The sequence below is a fragment of the Aythya fuligula genome, chromosome 2, assembly GCF_009819795.1.
Source record: "Aythya fuligula isolate bAytFul2 chromosome 2, bAytFul2.pri, whole genome shotgun sequence".
NCBI classification, from domain to species: domain Eukaryota; kingdom Metazoa; phylum Chordata; class Aves; order Anseriformes; family Anatidae; genus Aythya; species Aythya fuligula.
The window spans coordinates 104,914,125-104,934,678 of record NC_045560.1 but is presented as its reverse complement, the minus strand read 5'-3'; the positions used below and the strand labels follow the sequence as shown (position 1 = coordinate 104,934,678).

General features: G+C 40.4%; 1 protein-coding gene across 1 annotated transcript; it reads left to right on the top strand.

The window, feature by feature from the left end:
- The first annotated feature begins 115 nt into the window (after window positions 1–115).
- On the top strand, window positions 116–20,554 carry IMPA2 (inositol monophosphatase 2). Its single transcript, XM_032181462.1, has 8 exons — window positions 116–244; window positions 4,458–4,591; window positions 9,901–10,005; window positions 11,379–11,424; window positions 13,777–13,885; window positions 17,308–17,416; window positions 17,575–17,726; window positions 18,589–20,554. The coding sequence occupies exons 1-8, from the start codon at window positions 116–118 to the stop codon at window positions 18,702–18,704; spliced, it is 900 nt and encodes a 299-aa protein (XP_032037353.1). The 3' UTR covers window positions 18,705–20,554.

Below are 20,554 nucleotides of genomic sequence, written 5' to 3'. Positions count from 1 at the left end.
CGGTGCTGGGGCTGCGAGTGACAGCGCCCTCCTCCTCCTCCTCCTCCTCCTCCCTTCCCTCCCTGCCTCCTCCTCCGCGCCGCTCCTCGGCGGAGCCGGCGCCGCCGCCGCCGCTATGAAGCCGTGCGGGGAGGAGGAGGAGGAGGAAGGGGCTGCGGGAGGAGGAGGAGGAGGAGGAGGCGGCGGGGACCCCTGGAAGGAGTGCCTGGAGCTGGCGGTGCAGCTGGCGCTGCGCGCCGGGCAGGTGAGAGCCGCCCCTCGCAGCCCCCCCCCCCCGACCACCACCATCACCACCACCGGGGGGCTGCTGCGTTTTGGGGGTAGAAATGACAAAATGAAGAGGTGAAGCGGCGAGGGGAGGCCGGCTGTGGGCGCTGGGCTGGTGAGGGGGGGGGAGGCAGGGCTGTCAGAGACGGCAGCAGCTCCGTGCCTGGTCCCCCCGGGGCTGAGGAGGGGTCCCCGGGGGAGATGAGGGGTCCCGGGGGTGGTCGCAGAGCCCGGGGGCTGCAGCCGACCGAAGTACCAGGAGGAGCCTCCGGGCATTGTGGGGTTGGGTTGTGGCTCAAAGTGCTTGGATGTCACCAAAATATGGTCAGCGTGGATGCTTTACACGTAACTTTTTCAGACACCAAGCGCTTATAACGCTGCTGTCATGGTTTAGTGTGGTGGGCTTACCTGTGGCAATGCCGGCGTTTGTGCGGAGAAGAAATAGTTGTGCCACAGAGGAGTCGTCCTCTGGTTATGCCAGTGTCTTCAGGGCGGCCAAAATTCACCGACAGAGGCATTTCAACACAGCAGGAGGTTAGTTAGCTCCTTGGCCCCGCGGTGTGCCACAGCAGAACTTCCACCGGCTGTCACAGAGCCAAGAAGTGGGATCAGCAGAGGAGAAAGGGGGTAAAGCACAGATCTGCACTGTGCATTGCTCTTCTGCTTCTATCGCACTACAAAGCACCGTGTACCCGCACACTGTGACCTTTACTTCTTCCTTAGTGTGTGTCATTAAACCTGTTTCCCCCTCCGCCGTAGGCGCACATGCGCATAGGCAAAGATTAGCAGCATGCCAGAGGAGAGGGGACTTGTTGTGGTGATACAAGGAGTCAGTGGATAATCCAAATTGCAATGACAGGTCGTGCTCTCACAGAATCGCCAAACGGGAGGTTCTCCGGCATGCTCCTTCTGCCAGCCATTTCACAAGAAAGCCTCTCATGACTCAAGCTTCCACACCTAATTTCTCAAAATATCGAGGTTTGAGGACAGCCTTAACCATCTCCAACCATTTTAGTCACCCAGAAGACCATAGCTGAGCATGTTTTCCTGGAAGAAATAACATTCCAGAGGACTGATGTTTGCATCTTTTCAATTTGCATCAGTTTGCAATCTGCCATTGCTACCTGGAAACTGGCAGGAAACTGGCAGAAAAAAAAGATCTCTTCCCAATGTTAGCTCCCAGGGGATATTTTAGGCTACTTTCTATGGAACATAGTTTTTATTTCATTTTATTTATTTATTTTTAGCAAAGCAGATTGGTATTTCCTAAATTATGTGCAGATAGTTACGCTCCTCATCTAGATGTTTGGTTTTCCCAGTAAGCAAATATCCCCGTACAACATTGCAAGCATGTAATTCCACCTTGGGGCTCCCAGAAGAGTGTGGTAAGTGCAAGCAGTATGGTGAAACGAAACAGCAAGCACCTTGCTCCTTGCTGCAGGTGGCTCTCCTGGCAGGTGTTGGGGGAGGAGGCATCTGGGCCCTCTCTCCTCTCAATTTTCCTTTGCGTGTCTTAATTTCACAAAGGTGTCAGGAAAGGAAGAAACCAGGATCATGACTGCACCGAGCCCCTGCAGCTCCATTTCCTCTGCTCCGTGGCAAATGAACAAGGCAGCAGGGGCAGTCCATTTCTTGCAGTTGTGGTCTTCATGAATGTACTGGTGTAGATGCCTCTTGCATTGCACGAACCCCCAAATGTGCCCTGATCTAGTGGAGGGGCAGCATGGGCTAAAATGCCCAGCTGAGAAGAGCAGGCAGTTGTGGTAGGTATCTACAGACCTTGTTATAAGGCTTCAGCACGGGGAGGAGCTGAGTGATGTCCCCTGAGGGGCACCAGGCTCTGATACTCCTGGGAGGCAGAGGACTCCTGGGGGTTGTTCAGTGTGAGCAGAGTCATGGACCTCTCTGAGCTGTGGGATAAATTTGGGAAGAATAAAAGCTGCTTCATCGATGATGCAGGGAATACACGTGGTCTTTGCAGGTCTTTGCGTGTCGTGCTCTGACTTGGATTACACGCCCACACGGGTCAGTGCAAACCCACATGAATTCCTTTGTCAGATGTTTTATGAGAGGCCGTGAGGTGGCACGGACCCGTCCACCCCACAGCACCGCCTGGTGCGCTGGGTGAGCTAACACAGACGTGGCGCCCATTCGCTGCTGGTGGCCCCAGCACAGCTTCTCTTTCCAAAAGGAAAGGGTATAGGCACATTGTGAGTCTGGTTACCGTAATGCTAGCACACAACAACCTGGGAAATCGGGGTATTTTTCGTGGCTGTCAAGCAGACAGAACACATCGAGTAGGATCCTGCAAAAAATCCAGTTGTTTTTTTTTAAAAAAAAAAAAAACAGAAGCAGGCGATTGCAGCACGTCCCCAGAAGAGCCCTCGCAGCCGCTGCTCTTTCTGCATCGAGGGCCAGGTGTGACCGCAGTCCCCTGCCGAATGAACGGTCGCATGTACTGATTTACACGGCTGCACAAATCTCTTCCATCCACTGGGTATTAAAGCTGAACAGGAGTCAAGACGGCACTGCTAAAGAGAAATTCAGACCCTTTCTGCGGAGAGTGTAGGGCAAGAAACGAGAGGTGGTATTCCTCAGCTGCCTGGCTACGTGACGCAGCGCATTGAACTCGTATGTAGGCAGGACAGGAGTAAAGAGTGGTGAAAATACAAGGCGTGAGCATAGCAGGTGCTGCCGAATAGGTTACACACCGCAGCTGAGATGGTTGCAGTGCTTTGGGTTGTGCTTCGGGGAGCAGAGCAGCCTGAGGGCCTTCCTAGGGCGGCGCTTTTATGGCAGCGGTGCGGTTAAAGCCTGGAGAAAACCATAGCGGGACACTGGGGGCATGAAGATGATTAAGTGAACGTTTGGGTATGCAATAATGAACTCCAGCAAAAGTTCAAACCGAAATGTTTTAATCTGGCCTCAGCAGCTCGGGAAAGAGGCAGAACTAATGCTCTGCAGCTCATGAAGCAGAAACATTAGTCCAGATACTAATGCTAAGGCAACGGCCGACAAAGTCGATTACGTGTCAGAGCAATCTGAAAAGCCTTCAAATGAAGCATTTTAGGCTACGAAAACCAAGAGCTGAGACTGAAATTAGGGAGTTCCCCATTCCCTTTCCCGTGCATAATACAGCAGGACTGTTTGGTTTGGTCTTAAGATGTTTCTCTGTAGGTAACTTTAAAATGCTCTGATCCCGGGAAATTTAACTAAACAATTAAAATTTATGTTTTAGAAGGGACTTGGAATATGAGTCTCCCTGGTGTTATTTTTCATTTAATATAATTCCATAGAAATAAGCCTAATCTTTGGTTTGGTTTTCCTAACTTCAAATAGTTTATAATGGTCACTGGTTAAAAAATAAGGCAGCTCCTTTTTCAAGTTGAGCATTATCACTCTACCCCCTCCTGCAATTGTCTTAATGAAGGGATGGGGAAAAAAATGGTAAAATCTGAGAAAAGCTTTTATCAACTGTGTTCCCATATGTGCATTTGCAATTGATGTGGTTTAGTTCCAAATTTACAGCAGTTAAAACCCTTTAAAAGGACGTGGAGACTTCCAAAAGAGAATCCAGAGTTAGATCACTGGCTCCATATCTGGGGAAAAACCTAAATCTTTGTTTTTGTTAAACATAAAGCAATTCTTTGAGACTAGTGGGTGGTCCACACTTGAAGTTCCAAACACCCATATATACAAGAAAAAATAAATATTGTGTCTTTGTTGGCAAAAAAAGAGGTTTGCTTTATTGTATTTTGAAGTAAAGGAGCTGTGGGGTATTGGCCCTGTAAATACTTTTTTTTAATGGAAAAAAGTGTTGTTTTGTTTTGTTTTGTGAGAGAAATTATGGGCCTCAAGTTTCTTTCATATCTTACATGTATTTTCTTTAATTTCCTAAATCACAATGTCTACTATCACACTTCTGTTCCATCAGTTGCGTCCCGTTCTTAATCCCTTCCTGAACTGTCAAGAGAGGTTCCTGCAGAGTGATTCCAAATGCCGTGTTCCCAAAAAGAACATTCCTTATCTCAAAAAAGGTTTTTACTCAGAAGAGCTAGAATAGGTTCTGGGAGAATTAGACCTACTACTGTTTTTCAGGGTTAGCTATGATGTTGTTAGTAAATATAGTATTTTTATGTCCACAGCGTGAATGGAAACCAAATCTGATTTGTGAAATTCTCTTCTTTCAGATTATTAGGAAAGCTCTAACAGAGGAAAAACAAGTGTCTACAAAGACATCTGCAGCAGACCTCGTGACCGAGACTGATCATTTTGTGGAAAACTTAATTATTTCTGTTCTGAAAGAGAAATTTCCCTCCCACAGGTGAGTGTCTATAGAAAGAAACTATGAATGACCATTTTATCCTATAAGAGTTTTATATTTGACTGGCTTTTGAAGGGAATATAAAAATCTATCCCTGGGAGTCAGATTATCGTTGGAAAACATTATTTTTTCTTAATTCAGTAGTAGCTTCTTTCAGGTTTATGTATCTCTCATATATTACATATATTATTGCTGTTGGACACGTTTGTAGGATTCCATTTTAAAGAGCTACCACTACCCTATACTGATGACTTTATATTTTCTAATATTTCTACGATGACCTGTGCATGTAAATTCTTTGTTTCTTAACTTCCTGAAATGTATTTAATATTGGTGTTTCCCCTGTGAGGATATCGTGTATGACACCCATTAAAATATAGCTGTAATTAATAATAGCAAAGATCCCATCCTGCAGACCTTCCTATCACTTTCTTTTGCCATCATAGGTAGGTGTTTGCCAGATCAGGACAACCATCATATTTAAGCACATTTACTTTGTGTTGCATAGAATCCTAAAATTGGTGATAAGCAGGGATGTTTATCATCATCATTCAATACATTTAAATAAGATGTAAATTATTTTATGGGGTTTCAAACCAAGGTTTTGAAAATAATCAGATTGTTGACTCCTCTTGAATTATTAAGGTCAATTTGAAAATAACTCCTCCTAGTACGTACACAGATTAGAGAGAGGTTTTGTATTAGTTGGCCAGATTGGGTTTGATGCAGAGACTCCACAGTTGATTTCCACAGTTGAATTCAGTACAGGAGGATAAATTCATCTTGCTGCAGAGCCTGTGTATCACTTAAATACTGTATGACTTCCTTCTAACCGTGCACGTCTCTAATGGAAAAGAGCCTTGCACTCTAGCACAGTGCAGAAATCAACAAAGATGAGAATCTGGAGGGCTCAGCTACTAATCTGCTTGTCAGCTATGCTCTTGTAAAGAAAATAACAAAGAAAAAAAAATGAATGTGTTAAAAGAACATTACATACTAAATATAGCTTTGTAAATACGTGTTGTATGTGATCATGTATTGAAGCAGTACTGTACAGCACAATGTGTGGTTCTTGGCTGCAATTCTCAAGAGACTGCCAGGGTTTACAAGCCTATTATTTGTGTAATATTCCGTCTACTATTGCTGGTTGTGCTCTTTTCTCATCTCCACTGCGTGTTGTTTCTTTTTTCCTTGAACAGTCTGGCAGTGAACATAAAACATATACATTTCACATAAAATGGGAATCATCAGAAGCACTCAGGTTACTCAAAATGGAAACAAAAGTTGTAAGGTCAACATAGAAGTAGAAATGGAAAAGTCTCTGACTTTTATTAACTCTTTGCAGTTAACTTATGCCTCCATAAGCAAATAAATGAATTTCTTCAAAACAATTGTGGGTTTTTTTGCAGATAGTGATTGTTTATTTTGGTCAGAATTTGTTCAGACAGAGAATGCATTTAGATTAAAAGTAGCTTAAAACTGGATTTAAAAGACTAAATTTAGACACTTGCGATGAGGAATCCACAGTAGGAATCAAGGTTTAAGTACAATGAAAACATCGAAAGATCATTTAAATTGTGTTCAGTCTTTCCCCTAATCTAGTTGTTGAAAGCATCAGTGAAGGTTTCTGTTATTTCTCTTAAGTTATCATAGAGTCACAGAATGGTTTGGTTGGAAGGAACCTTAAAAGCCCATCTAATTCCAACCCCCTGCCATGGGCAGGGACACCTCCCACCAGACCAGGTTGCCCAAAGCCCCATCCAGCCTGGCCTTGAGCACCTCCAGGGATGGGGCATCCACAGCTTCTCTGGACAACGTGCTCCAGTGCCTCATAGTAAAAGAATTTATTCTTCATATCCAGTTTTAACCTATCCTCTTTTAGTTTAAAGCCAAAATTACTCCTTGCCCTGTCACTCCACTCCCTGACACAGAGTCCCTCCCCAGCTTTCTTGTAGGCCCCCTTTAGGTACTGGAAGGCCGCTGTGAGGTCTCCCCGGAGCCTTCTCTTCTCCAGGCTGAACAACCCCAGCTCCCTCAGCCTGTCTTCATAGGAGAGGTGCTCCAGCCCTCTGATTATCTTCATGGCCTTTCTCTGGACCTTGTTCTAATAGGTCCACTTCCTTCTTGTGCTGGGGACCCCAGAGCTGAACGCAGTGCTCCAGGTGGGGTCTCACAAGAGCAGAGCAGAGGGGGACGATCACCTGCCTCACCCTGCTGCCCATGCTTATTTTGATGCAGCCCAGGATACGGTTGGCTTTCTGGGCTGCAAGCACACATCGCTAGCTCATGTCGAGCTTCTCATCAACAAGCACCCCTAGGTCCTTCTCCTCAGGGCTGCTCTCAATTTGTTCTCCACCCAGCCTCTATTTGTGCTTAAGGTTGCCGTGGCCCAGGTGCAGGACCTTGCACTGGGTCTTGTTGAACTCCATGAGGTTCTCACAGGCCCACCTCTCCAGCCTGTCCAGGTCCCTCTGGATGGCATCCCTGCCCTCCAACATGTCAACTGCACCACACTTTAGAAACGTATCTTTGGAGTTAGAAAAAAACTAGAGGAGATCTCTCTGGAACCTATGCCATTCGTGCTGTGGCAGAGGTGTGTCTTGAGGTACTGGAAAAGTGCTCAGAAGTAAAGAGAAATATTAGGAAAACCTGTTAAAAAAGTGATTCTGTCCCGTGTTTCTTTCTTGTCTCTGCTTGGCCAAGGGATGTGTATCATCCTCATTCATGCTTCACTCGAGTTTTCATCTTTGCTGTCTCTCTCTGGCACTCTGATGTACTCCAAGTGAGTCTTTCCAAAAGGGTATTTTTTCTGGACGATCTCTGAAGCACAGATAGGCACAGCCTATCATGGACTACAGGCTGTAAAAGCCTATTGTGGCATTTGCCTGTGTTATTGTTACACAAGTTGTCATCTTTGGTGTTAATTGTGGCCTTAATCCTGGAGCCATTACAAGCAGGACTCAGCCACGACATCCAACCCTGGCTGCCTGGATTTTGCCCTCAGACCCCCTTGGTGGGATAGTGGAGGGGCAGCCCCGGTTTGAATGTGCTGTGCACCACTGGATATCGCTCTTCCTGCAGTTTAGGCTGTGCTACAGCTTCCCTGCTGTCCCAGCAATGAATTTCAGAGTGGCTTTGTGGCGCGAACAGATGTCTGCTCAGGCTAGGCTAAAATTACCAGACTCGTTTTCAGTGGGAGAAAACTTTAATCCAGATTTGAGGAGAGCTGAGAGGCTGGCATACTAAATTAACTACTGTAATGAAACGGGGGAGGTTCAACACACACACAGACACACACACTTCTTAAACTGTTCCTAATATCTGGTGTTCAAGGCTTCAGCCTGAATGTTTTGCTCCATGTGCATGTTTTTACAGGACACGGAGCCATTAGAGCAATACATCAGATGTTGGCCTTTAGGAACAGTCACAGTGCCCGGTATTGCATAGCAGCTATGGGCTTCATTTAACCTGCTAGCAAAATTTCATAAAATGTGCACCTAATTTGTCCTACACCTGCTTTGGAAAATTGACCTCGGACATCAAGGGCACTGCTGTACCCCAGCTTCGTGGTAAAGCTTTTGTACTTGAGGACTGCAGTAAGGAAAAGGAAAGGGACAGGTTCGTGATAGGTGAGGGTAAAACACCTTACACAGAAACACTCTTGTTTTATGGGAATTCTCATTTCACCTTCTTGATTGGCAAGACAACAGCTACAATTCAGTCTCTGGCTGGTGGAGCTGTCAGAAGGTGGAAAACAGGTAAAATTTGGGGGTGAAGATGGACAGTCTGAGGCCAGCTGTCAGGTGCTCTGTCTGCAGGAAGATCAGTTTCGCCCACAGCCAGCAGTGCAGCTGAAGCTTATGCTTGGGTTTAGGTGCTACTTACAAGATTTTTTGGAAGGAAAAGTCAAATGGTTCAGCACTAACAAGGCAAAATAATGGAATATATAAAGCGAGGAATCTGCAACGTGTTGCGTTTGACTGAGAACTTCAAGCACTTGTTCAAGGTTTTTCTGGCTTCCTGGTTGCACACTAACACTTTTAAGTGTCCTTCAGCTGTTCTCTTTAAAGGAGATTAAAATAGTAACAAGCACTTGCTACTTCCCGTCTCATATCAACTGGGGGCCCATAATGCTGTTAAAATAGTCCCTTGCTGCTGAGGGAAAGGCAAAACAGCGTTTGGGAAATTCAAGAAGACTCCTCCTGTGCTGTCTGCAGGATGTTTTAAGCTCGTATTTGCAGTATTATGGAGCATCAGGCAGCACGTGTTGAGGGCACAAAAGCAAATAGTCCTAGGGAAACAACTATTTCTGCAAAATATTTTTTTTCCTTTATTTTATATTTTTTTCCTCTCTCTTTATGTCTTTAGGGGAAGCTTTTTTGTCCTCAGGCATTTGTAGATGCTGTGAAAACCAACACCAGTTGTTTAAATGTGAAACCAAAAGTGAGATTAAGCAGTCTGATTCTACACATCCTGTACATACAGGACCATATTGAAATCTGTGAGAGTAGCACCTGCACAGCTCTTAGAGAAACAGACCCTGAGCAGTTTATGGGAGAGCAAGGATAAGTAAGGTCAGCAGGAAATGCTCCACAACTGGATGCAGATTTCCCAGGGGAAAAAAACAACAACAACAATAAAACATATCTATGAAAGAAATCAGAGCAGAACAGAAGACAAGCTCAGATTTCAGTGTGTGCCTTGTGCATCCAAAAAATAATAATAATAATAAAAAAAAAATCTCTGGGTCATGGGAAGAAGCAAGTTCAACTGTTCAAACTTTTTAATTTCCCAACTCTGACTACTGTAAAAAAATCCTAGTAGGAGGGAGACTGTGGATTCTCTAAGAGTTCGTTACTCCCTGCTGACTGAATTTGACTGCAAAAAGAAGCAGCTGCATTTCGCAGTTTGTATTCCTTAGTGCAAGCGACAGACCTAACCCATAAAATTACATTCTGCAGAAAAACCTCCTTTAGAGTTCCAGAGCTGCCAGTTCAGATCCATTTCTGCATTCATTTTCATGAATTTCTTAATGGTACATTAGGAAAGTGAACATGAATAGAGTTCTTTTTTACCATTGAAATAGTATGCTATGAATTCGAGAACTCTCCTCTGAAGTTTCTGTAAAAGTTTCCCATTCCCCAATGAAAAAAGAAATACGTACATACTCATATATATACATATATATGAAATGTATATTTATATAAAAACAAATACCTCTTCAAAAGACAGAAAGATGGAATTATACTTAATGAGTGTATATTTCAGCCAGTGTTCTGAGACGTGTTTTTATTCCACATTAAATACAGGTTTATTGCAGAAGAATCCACTGCTGCTGGTTCAAAATGTGTCCTCACTGACAGTCCTACCTGGATTATTGATCCTGTTGATGGAACCTGCAATTTTGTACATAGGTGAGTGGATGGGGGAACTGGAAATGCATAAAATAGCAAAATTTAGCTTCTCACAAATCCTCCCTTCTGCTCAAAGATTAAATTCACTGTGGTAAATTTGTTCCTGCGACACGTAAGTAGGAGTCATCCCTCTGTTGCTTTATGCCTCACACAGTATATCTGAGGGAGTGTGTGTTTGTGCTGGAGAGAGCTCTGTACTGTTATCTAAAGGTAAGCTAAAGTTTTCGCTGATTGCTTAATGACCCAGAAGCTCTTGACTCACAGCTCATTTATATATACCACACATTAACATGTAGAGACTTGAGCTGAACTGAAGAAACAAGGCTGTACTATGATGACATTTGGCCTCACTCCTTGTGTGGTTGCTACACATTCCTTTTCATAGTGGTGTTTTCTCCCTTTCAAATACAAGTGCTTCATTTTTCCTGAGAAGTACAACCACTGCATACATATAGAGTGTAACTGAAAACTAAGCTGTATGTAGATATTGGTTTTAAACTCCTAAAGTATTGCTCTGTAAAAAAAAGAGATCTAGGGATCAGTATTGCAAAAATCAAAAGTTTTAATTCATCATTTAAATGCTAGGAGTTGTAAACTTAATGTTTTTTATAACACTTTTACTTAAAAACCCAAATTATATTCTGCCTTACAGTTAGCAGCTTAATTGAACTGCAGTTATCATTTCAAGAAAATATAAAAAAGTATTTCCCTGACTTCTGTCAGGGAATTCAGTCTGGGGGAGGTCATGTGCTAGTGTTTTATTCAACTAAGTGAAATTTTCTTGTTCTTTTTTTTTTATTTTCTGGATTTTACAAACTTTTTAAAAACATGTTTGTAAGAAATGAATTTATTTCATTGTTTAAAAAGCAGTAATTATACTTTATTCAAAAGGATCAAATTAAATATGTGACCACCACTTTTAGCAAAAGAGACAGTAGAGAAACTAGTTTCTCTTTATGTTGAGGTCAGCAACAAGGTATCTCCTTGCAACTTAATTGCTGTTTCAGATGCTCTCAGTTCACATGAACAAAATGTGCTTTTAAAAGTGATGACCTGTTATAATGTTAATGATTTTACACTGGGTGGTTCAATTACAATAAAGAAAAAAGTTTACTAAATTATACAACACTGTATAAAAATCCTGATATTTTCAAGAGTTTATTTCTTGCATTTTTTTCAAATATTAAGTTATGCTTCAAGTGGAAATGATGGTTAAAGAATCTGGCAAAGGATAAATAGTATGATATCAAGAGTATTTTTGACACAGGTAAAGTTGCAGAGCTCCATGTGGGGTTTTGCTGCCTTAGCAAGTTGCTTAAGTATCAAACTGAGAGATTTTTCATCAATAATACTTTATTTCTTGTTTTTCACAGATTTCCAACAGTGGCAGTGAGCATCGGATTTGCTGTTAACAAAGAGGTATGCAGTATGTTCTTTAAGATGGGTACCTGAGATTTGGTTAGAAGTCTCAAAACCATGTGGGAACTTAAAAAGAAAGAAAAAAAATCAGGCACTGGTCAGGCTTTTATATGCTTTTTAAATGCATTTGGTCATACTCCACTAGTCTAAAATCCCAGTCCTGCAAAACTTCACTTATGCAAACTAGCAATTACAGGATAATTCCTATAAATTATTATAAATATTATAGGATTTATGTGACTAAAAAAGGGGGTACTTGTGTAAGCAAGGTTTTGTAAGACAAAACCATAATGAGTTAAATATAGTGCTGCCTGTTCAAAATTTAAACATCTCTCTCAGTGTTCTTACGTTGATTGTGATTGCTTCTTTCCTGCTGCTAGCAGTATCTGTGAAAGCTAACTGCTGCTCTGAGGCAATTCAGAATTGCTTTTTATGAAGAGTGCAAAATTACGGGCCTAGTTCACTTAGTCTGCCTTTGAGGTTTTCTTAATGCAGTAAAATGACTATATTTCCCTCATGAGAGCTTGATTACAAGGGGAAAAAAAGTACCTAGCTTTCATATATGCTGTCTTTTTTTGAGTTTCCTAGCTGTACTCATAAAGGCTTTTCTCCAAATGTTGCCATTTTAAAGTTTGATATATATACAGGAGAAATAGCTATTCAGACTGCCAAGAAATGTGCCTCTTTCAGCCTAAGTCCACAGTCTTATATATATATATATATATAGCTATAACTGAAGCCAACAAGAATTCTGTGCAATAATAACATAGTTTTCAGAAGTGCTAGCAGCACTTACAGATTTAAACAGAATAATGTTGTGTACTTCTCAAGTTAGACTTTTCAAACATGGAAACTGCAAAGAAGCACTTCCATGCTTTCCTGAAGTGTATTCATTCCCAGAGGTCCTTCTGAGTACTACATATTATTACCAGACAGTTTTCTCTAATATTTATGTTTTCTAGAACACCATCATGATTTTGATGCTGCATATTTGGGGTTATGTAAACTAAACAAAGCTGAAACAAAAATAAAGAATGATGTTAAAACTCCCTTCATAAACAGATGGGAAAAAAACAAAACAAAACAAAAAAATAGCAGGCTGAAAAGGAGCCAAAGGAGAGCACACAGGGGAACTGGCCTGAATGTAAGCCTTGAACAGTACTGAAGAAATTACTGCAGATGTATTCAGGGAAAGAATCTACTAATAATGTTCCTCAAAAAAAAGAAGTTATATTACCACTTGGTTTACATGGGACCTTAGGGTAAGCAGCAAGGACAACCTTTTCCCTTTGAATTATCTCTGATGAACATCACGTTGAATGGAGGAGGGCAGCAGGAAAAGATTTTGGAGTCTAGAACATCTGAGATGTTTCCTTGATCTTGTTACTGACTTGGACAAGTGCCCTTGGACAAGTCATTTAGTTTTTGTGCAGCTGCCTACCCCTAGATAGAATCTAGTTAGCTGTACTCACCTAAGGGTGATTTTAGGAGCTGGTCACTGAAGTTTGTAAAGTGTTTAAAGATGTTTTGTTGAAAACTATTAAAATAATAGAAATATTAAATATCTTGCATTCAAATCAAGGGTCAAGGTTGTGACCTTCTTGTTGGTAAAAAGATATTCCCCCAGAGAGTCCAGTGTTACTCATTCTCAACCCTTCATTGAAGGTCACAATATGATATTTCTCTTCAAATTCCATCTCTTTGAGTCCTGTGATTTAATGAGATTCTCACTTTTACGTTTAAAGAAAAAGATTTTGCAGAGAAACATCTGAAAAACGGACTGGAAGTTATTACTTTGGTTGAAAAGGCAGGCAAATGAAATGCCTCGTGAAAGGTGTAGCACATATAAAATAATCCATTGTTGGAAAACAGCGTGCCGTGACTTCAGAGTTTGAATACCTGAATAATCATATCTGTGTATTTGGGGTTGCATATCTTCAGGACCCAGCCAAAGTTAATGGGACTTCGAGATGTAACTGCTCACCAGTGAAAATAAATCATTCAGAATCCAGCCTTAGAGGACTTGCATATTTTCAATAAAAATATATAATTGATTTTGAATTCAGTTTAACATTTAATCTATTCTAATGTGAACGCAAAGAAGCTGCAAGTAAGAGGTTAGAAGATCATGAACAGATTGCACTAAGTTCTCTTTATAAACTGAGTTTTATATGGCCTGTATCTCAAATATCGTAGTAATAGTAAAATTATTCCAGTTTATTAGCATCAATATAATCTTTGATTACATGTACCAATTAAAATATTGCTGATCTTTCTGCCGTTAGTAGTTGTTTATATTTATGATGAGTAATTTGAGTTGCATTCATTTCTTTCCTTTTCAAAATCTTAAAGCTTGAATTTGGTGTAATTTACCACTGCACTGAAGAACGATTATACACTGGTAGAAGAGGTCAAGGGGCATTTTGTAATGACAAAAGGCTTCAGGTATCAAAAGAGACAGGTTGGTCTAGATTTTGTTAGAACTCTAAAAGGAATATGTTAATTTTGTTTCAGAGTTGTTGCAAATCATCATTAGGATAATGAATATCATTATCCTGATGGAAGGTATTTCTCCTGCATGATAATTTTGTTGTTATGTGTTTGTTGTTTTTGCTGAAAAATCACAATTTTCCTCCTTCTCTTTTTGAAATATACAGCTGAATTTGAACCATTTAAATAATCCTAAATTATTTTGATTCAGAACTATTGTTCAAAATAAGGAAGAATGAGTAGATTCACCAGTTTCATTCCAGCTGTACACTGGCGTCACTATTTATGAGCAAGATGCAATGGGAATGGTGAATCAAATTCACAGTGCTACGGTGACTGTCATTCTCTTTCTTTTCCCAATAAATTTGTATTTCATAAGGTGTGTTATGTCTGTAGGCGTACATGTTAACAGTAAACTAAAGGAGGCATGCTTCAGAGGGGTTCTTTAACAGCTTGCTTTCCTGTGTGAGGTATGTTTCAACATACAAATAGAAAACAGCACTTAATGGGATTCTTTTACTGATAAATCAACAAAAATCAAATGTGTGTAGAGGTTTCCTTTTAATCAATGAAAGTGCAGAGGAGAACGTAACATTCAGTTACAGACAGCAGCCTACATGTGCTAGAAATGTACATCATTATACTCCGGAGATGGTTAAAATTTCACCACAAAAAGAGATTTTAATGGTCTTGAAATATTTAATGAGCTCAAAATTTGTGGAAGTTTGGCTCTTCACCTAAATTAATAGTGAGCAAGGGTCTGCCCATTTGGAGAGATGGAGCAAATTGTAAAGTCAGTGGCACCTAAGATTTTAATCCCTGATTATGCACAATTTTTTTGTCTGTACTTGAATATCCCGTAATCCACACGAGCCTGTTCTGGCAGAGACTACGAGGAAAACCAGGAGTACTCCTGGTTTAGCTGTCTGAGCCACTGTCAGAATAGCCTCACTTGCTTTTGCAGTCCAAAATTTCTGGTCTCCAGTTGAGCAGGGAATAATTTTGGCATATACCACTTTCGTCCTTCTTCCTCTGGGCTTCCAGTCTGTGTGGGTGCTTAGAACACAGCGAGGGAAGCAAACCTTCTGCCCTTTCAAATGCTTTGAAATTTTCCTTTGTTTTGAGAGACATCATTCGGTGGTGGGCGCTTTCATCAGTGAAGATGGACCTTCTTTATTCTTACTTCTACCCCTGTTTTAAGTGTATATGGTCACAGTTGTTGTTTTCCTGTAAGGACTGTGGCTTCAGCCAAATAAACTGAGCTTGGAAAAGAGTGTTTTTTTCCCTGTATCTACAGCTGGAATTCAAGTAGCCTTCACCAATGCATGATGTGTTGGAGTGCTGGGCTGTCATGTTGCTTCATGCCTTTTGTTTTCAGGAAATGTGGTTGTTGTGTAACTCTGTATAACGCTGATCTACGCTACACATTCATTGCTGAGATTTAATCATTTGAAATTACAGTACAGGCAAAAACTGTTCTTCAGTGACAAATTTTGTAGAGGTCTGGTTTGGGAGTACAAGCAATCAGGATATGCTTAAACGAAGGCTCCATCTTCCCTTTAACCTTGAGTTTTACTTTCTTCTCACACTTAGATTCAGGTCTGTCCTTACATGTGCTAATAGTGTAAATGCATTTTCTTTTCTTAGTCTTCTATGGTCAACAGATTGGGTCTTTTTGTCATAAATGTATCCTTGTCCCTGTTAAATCTCTATGAAAGTGAAGAGTAGAAAGCAAATTTTCTCTTGTACCTTGAACACCCAAAACTCTGTTGGGTTTTGTGATCAGCCTGCTCCTTCTTCTAAGCAGAGACCTCCCTCTAGCTTGTCTTAGTCACTTCATTCGATTTCTACCTGGCTATGGCTTTGACTAAAATTGGAGAGATCCATTTATTCATCAGAAATATACTTAATAACTCAACAACTGTCTTAGTCGTGACCTAGCTATGACTAGTGCAGATTGAATGCTTGGTGCATTTTAGCAATGAGGCTTGCATTAAATATTCTGTAACTGCAAATTGAGTATGTTATGCAAAAACATCTAAAGCAGCTTGCTTTCACCATCCAGACTTTCCATTTGTGACTGAAGCAGCAAACACCCTGCAGTGTGTCTGGAACAGTGTTGCTCTATTTTAAGGCATTAATTTAAAAAGTAATTGTTAAATATGTCCATACAGTTCAGCTTTGTGATGTGCTGTAACTTTCAATCTAATTGCATACCTGCTACTCACCAACCACTTACCACATTGCTTGAATCCAGATTGTTCCTCCACAATACTAAATTCACCGGTAGCCTGTTTAATTAAATGATGTCTTGCTCCGCCTGCATTTGCTTTTGAAAACCTCCTTGCTACTTCTGCTAAGAGCTTTCAACTCACGCAATTAGCTGTAATAGCCAGGTAGACATTCCCTGTGTGAATGAATGCCTCGCCTTTAACGCAGGGTAGAAGGTGACACCTGACACTTGGGCACAGCCTAGTTAGCAAGTAATCAACAGACAAACCTTTGAGATTTGGTATATATTTAATGCCTCCAAGTTCCACTGGCACAGCAGAAGCAGGGACACTTGGTGTTCAATCAACCATCTCCTCCTAAATTGGGATACACTTGTTATATTCTAGTAACATGCAGATCTCATGCGAGGACTACTTCAACACCTTGCAAGTCACTGTGAGTCTTTCCTTTGTACACAAAGCTGATAACCTTATCTGACAGAAACTGGAATTGTCTTTGCTGTACACAGTACAAAAGCAATATTCACGTATTATTATTATTACTAAAACTATTTTATTTTATGGTAAGAGGGCTTTTCAGTCATAAGGTGTCTTCAGTCTTTAAAATGGCATAATAAAAGGGAGCTATTACTGGATGACTGGTGTTTTAAGTAGAATCATTTACTCATCTTCCTGTATTCCCTTAGAATTCCTTAGAATTTCTTTATAATTTACATTGAAGTTTCCTATTCAAGAACCATTCTGTTTTCAAATATGATTAATCTAATATCATTAATAGTTACTATGTCACTGTATTATTTTTCATTGGTTGCTGAAGTTTGTGAATTTGCCAAAAGCTGGCAGGTCAATGAAATAAAACAATGTATGAAAACTGCAGGAATTAAAGGATGCATTCTTAGTTTTAATATTCCTGTTCTTTTTTTCTCCTTTTTAAAAAAAAAAAAAGTATTTAAATCAGACCGTTTGATAAGAGAAATCTAGTCTTGCTTAATTTTTTTATGTGAAGTTTTGAATTATCCTTATCACTAGAAAGACTTTGGGATAAAAAAAGGGACGTGATAATTGTTTTTCTGTGAAAAATCCTTTATTGTTTACTTTGAACAAATTTCCAGAAGCTATCTGGAAACTATTGAATTAATGAAAATAACTACCTACTTTGCAGATATCTCGAAGGCCTTAATTTTAACAGAAATTGGTCCAAAACGTGACCCTGCAACTTTGAAACTGTTCCTTGGTAACATTGAGAGATTGCTCAAGGCCCAAGCACATGGGTAAGATATCTTACAATGTGTGTCTCACATTTGTGATCAAAAGTAATTTAACAAAAAAAAAATCAAGTTTGTTGCATATTTTTCAATCTTGATGCATAGGCTGAAATCAAAGGCTTTTTCCTCTTTACATTTCATTGTCCCCTTCTTGCTATATTTAGGGTCCGTGTAATTGGAAGCTCCACCCTGGCTCTGTGCCACTTGGCATCCGGTGCCGCGGATGCGTATTATCAGTTTGGGTTACACTGCTGGGACTTGGCAGCAGCTACTGTCATCATTAGAGAGGCAGGCGGCACTGTGATAGACACTTCAGGTGAGTGAGATATTCCTGTTTTCACTGACTTTTTGAGGACCACATGGCACCTCAAGTTACCTCAGTACAGTCCTCCTCCTGTGGCCCAATCTCATTTCTGGCACTATTCTGCAGAAACGCCTGCACTCTCCATTAGACTGGCTGGTTATTCATACCACAGTGATGTAATTCCAGCTTGGGGTTTCATCACATCAAAGGCCTTCTGAGTCAAACTGTATTTCCGTAACTTTGTAATTCCTTCAAAGCATCAGATTTACTGTAAAGGACTAGCTGGGAAATTGGTAGACATGCTCAGACTCCAAACAGATTTCAGCAGAGACGACTTCCCAAGAAAGAGGGACTCTCAAGTACATGTCTGAACATATAGGAGTAGGAACTGCTCAGAGGGAGTAAAGGACAGCACAGTCTCTGGCTTATTATTTTATTCATTTATATGGTACACATCTCAGGGTAATGGTTTACTGGTCAATACTGTGAAAAGATATTGTGCATTAAGAAGAAGGGTATGCTGACTGAACTGATCTCTGTTCTATCTTTTCCTTTTACTAAAAGGAAATAATTGCATTTATTGTTGGATACTGAACAAATGTAAACGTTCACTCCTTCTGTTGCATACTTTGGTGCTGTATCTAGAATCTTCTGAAATCAGTTTTGTGAGAGATTTCAAGATAGGAGTTCATAAACTCCTTCTCACCCCGAAAGGAGCTATGAGAAAGAGTTGTCCTTCTCACCCCAAAAGGATCTATGCATGAAGTTGCTTCAGCGTCTCTGAACCTACCTAATTACAGTGTGGTTTATATTTAAGAGTACATTACCTTTTTACATCACCTAAGACAGTTCTTATTAACCTTCTTGTCCTCAGGGGGACCTCTGGATCTGATGTCCTGCCGAGTGATCGCTGCGGGCACCAGAGAGATGGCTATGTTCATAGCTCAGGAAATACAAACTATTCACTACAGACGGGATGATGAAAACTGATGGAAATTAAGTACTTTTAATATTGAGTCTGCCCTCCTGAACTATGTAACTTTTGCAAGGTGGGTGGCTTAAAGGGTACGTGATTTCAGTAGGATGCTTTCTGTGGAGATTTTCTGTGTCAAATATTTTTTATAAATTTATTACAATATGGGAAGGCATAAGGAGATTTTTAAACCTCTAAGAATCGTGTTTCCTTTTTAATATGTATCTCTTTCAGCAGTATCTTTTTTATAAGATAGCATATTTTACTTGTAGCACTAGTTTGAAAATAAGTTGTAATTTCATATCTGTGGGGCTGATATTTAGTCTTTTGTAACATGCAGCTAAAAATGGAACTATTTTTACAGATGCAGATCTCAGGTAAATGAGCTTTAGGACTGTAGTAAGGATGAGTAGTTAAGATGTGTGCCTATAATACCCTTGTTCTACGATACTTAAAAATGCAATAAAAAATGACATTATTGTTTCTAACTATGTCATAGCTATATTATCCATGTATATGCATATATATGTGTATGTCTGTGTGTATAAATATACATGTAAATGCATGTATATACACGCAGATATAGACATGTATCTCTGTGTGCATGTACATATATGGATACCTTGGATGTTTACAGCAATTTAGAGAATGCTGCATAGAGGAAAGCTAATATCGGAAGTTCTTTTCAGGTAGAGTGTACGTAACTTATGTGACTTCAGTGGAGGAGGCCACCCAAATGGCTAGCGACAGAGCTGATCATGGAACATGTTTAATGACCTTACAAACTGTCCATCTAATTCTTATTTCCTTTCATCCCTTTTCACGGGTGTAAATCACACCGTCATGCAGGCCTCTACAAGATGTTAAAACTTTTACTACCACAGAGTAATTGCAGGTAAAACCAAGAATATTGAACTCCACTGAGTTATTTGCAGTATTAGCTATGACACACAGTGGCAGGCCAGCAGAGTACGAGTGCAGAGTCAAAAAGGTGTTGATGTTAGGGAAACTTGGAGCAGAGCCCCCTTACAGGGAAGTTATTCATATGCACATAGAATACGCTTGCAAAAAAGATAGTTGTGAATCACATGCCCTTCTCACATAAAGTTGTAATCACACTTTTTTGATCAGAGAAACCTGTTAAATCAGTTACGTACATCCCCTAAATAGCCAGTTGTTCTCTGTCCTTGTATTTAGTATTGGTTTTAGTTCTGCCAAGGTGATCATTTCTGTTCTAATTATTTTTAAAATCTTGGGCACAAAAGAGATACAACAGTGCCCAGAACAGTAGTAGTTGAGATGAAATCACTTCTTTTTCTTAAAAGTTGAATTAAAAGGTATCTTTTTTTTTTTTTTCAACAGTGCAAATTAAATGAGTCAGAAAGTAACAGTTTGTTAAAAAATTAATTTTACACTGCATGTGTAGACTTTGTAAACGTGTTCAGACATCTACTTAGAACATATAAACTAAGTAATTTTTTAAAATAACCTTACATGTGTTTCTTGCAAAATGTTTTCAGTGAACATAACGTGAATTCTGTGGGATTTCTTAATGCTTTTTTTTCTTTCACGAGAAATACGAAGTATTGACCGGGTGAAGAATGCCTAAGTTCAACTAAGCATTTGAGAGCTCTGATAGCTGTTAACAGAAAAACAATGCTGTCTGTCACAGTGATCAGCGTTTTGTCACCGTTCCCTTTGACCTCTCCATCTCCTTGCATCCCTCTGTTCAGAAACTTAGATTGTAAGCCCGCTGGGGCAGGGACTGTAGTACTTCGGTTTGGGGTTTGCACAGTGCTAATAGGATGCAGTTCTGGTCCGTGACTAGGCACTGAGGTGCTATAAAAATACAAATAATAAATACTAA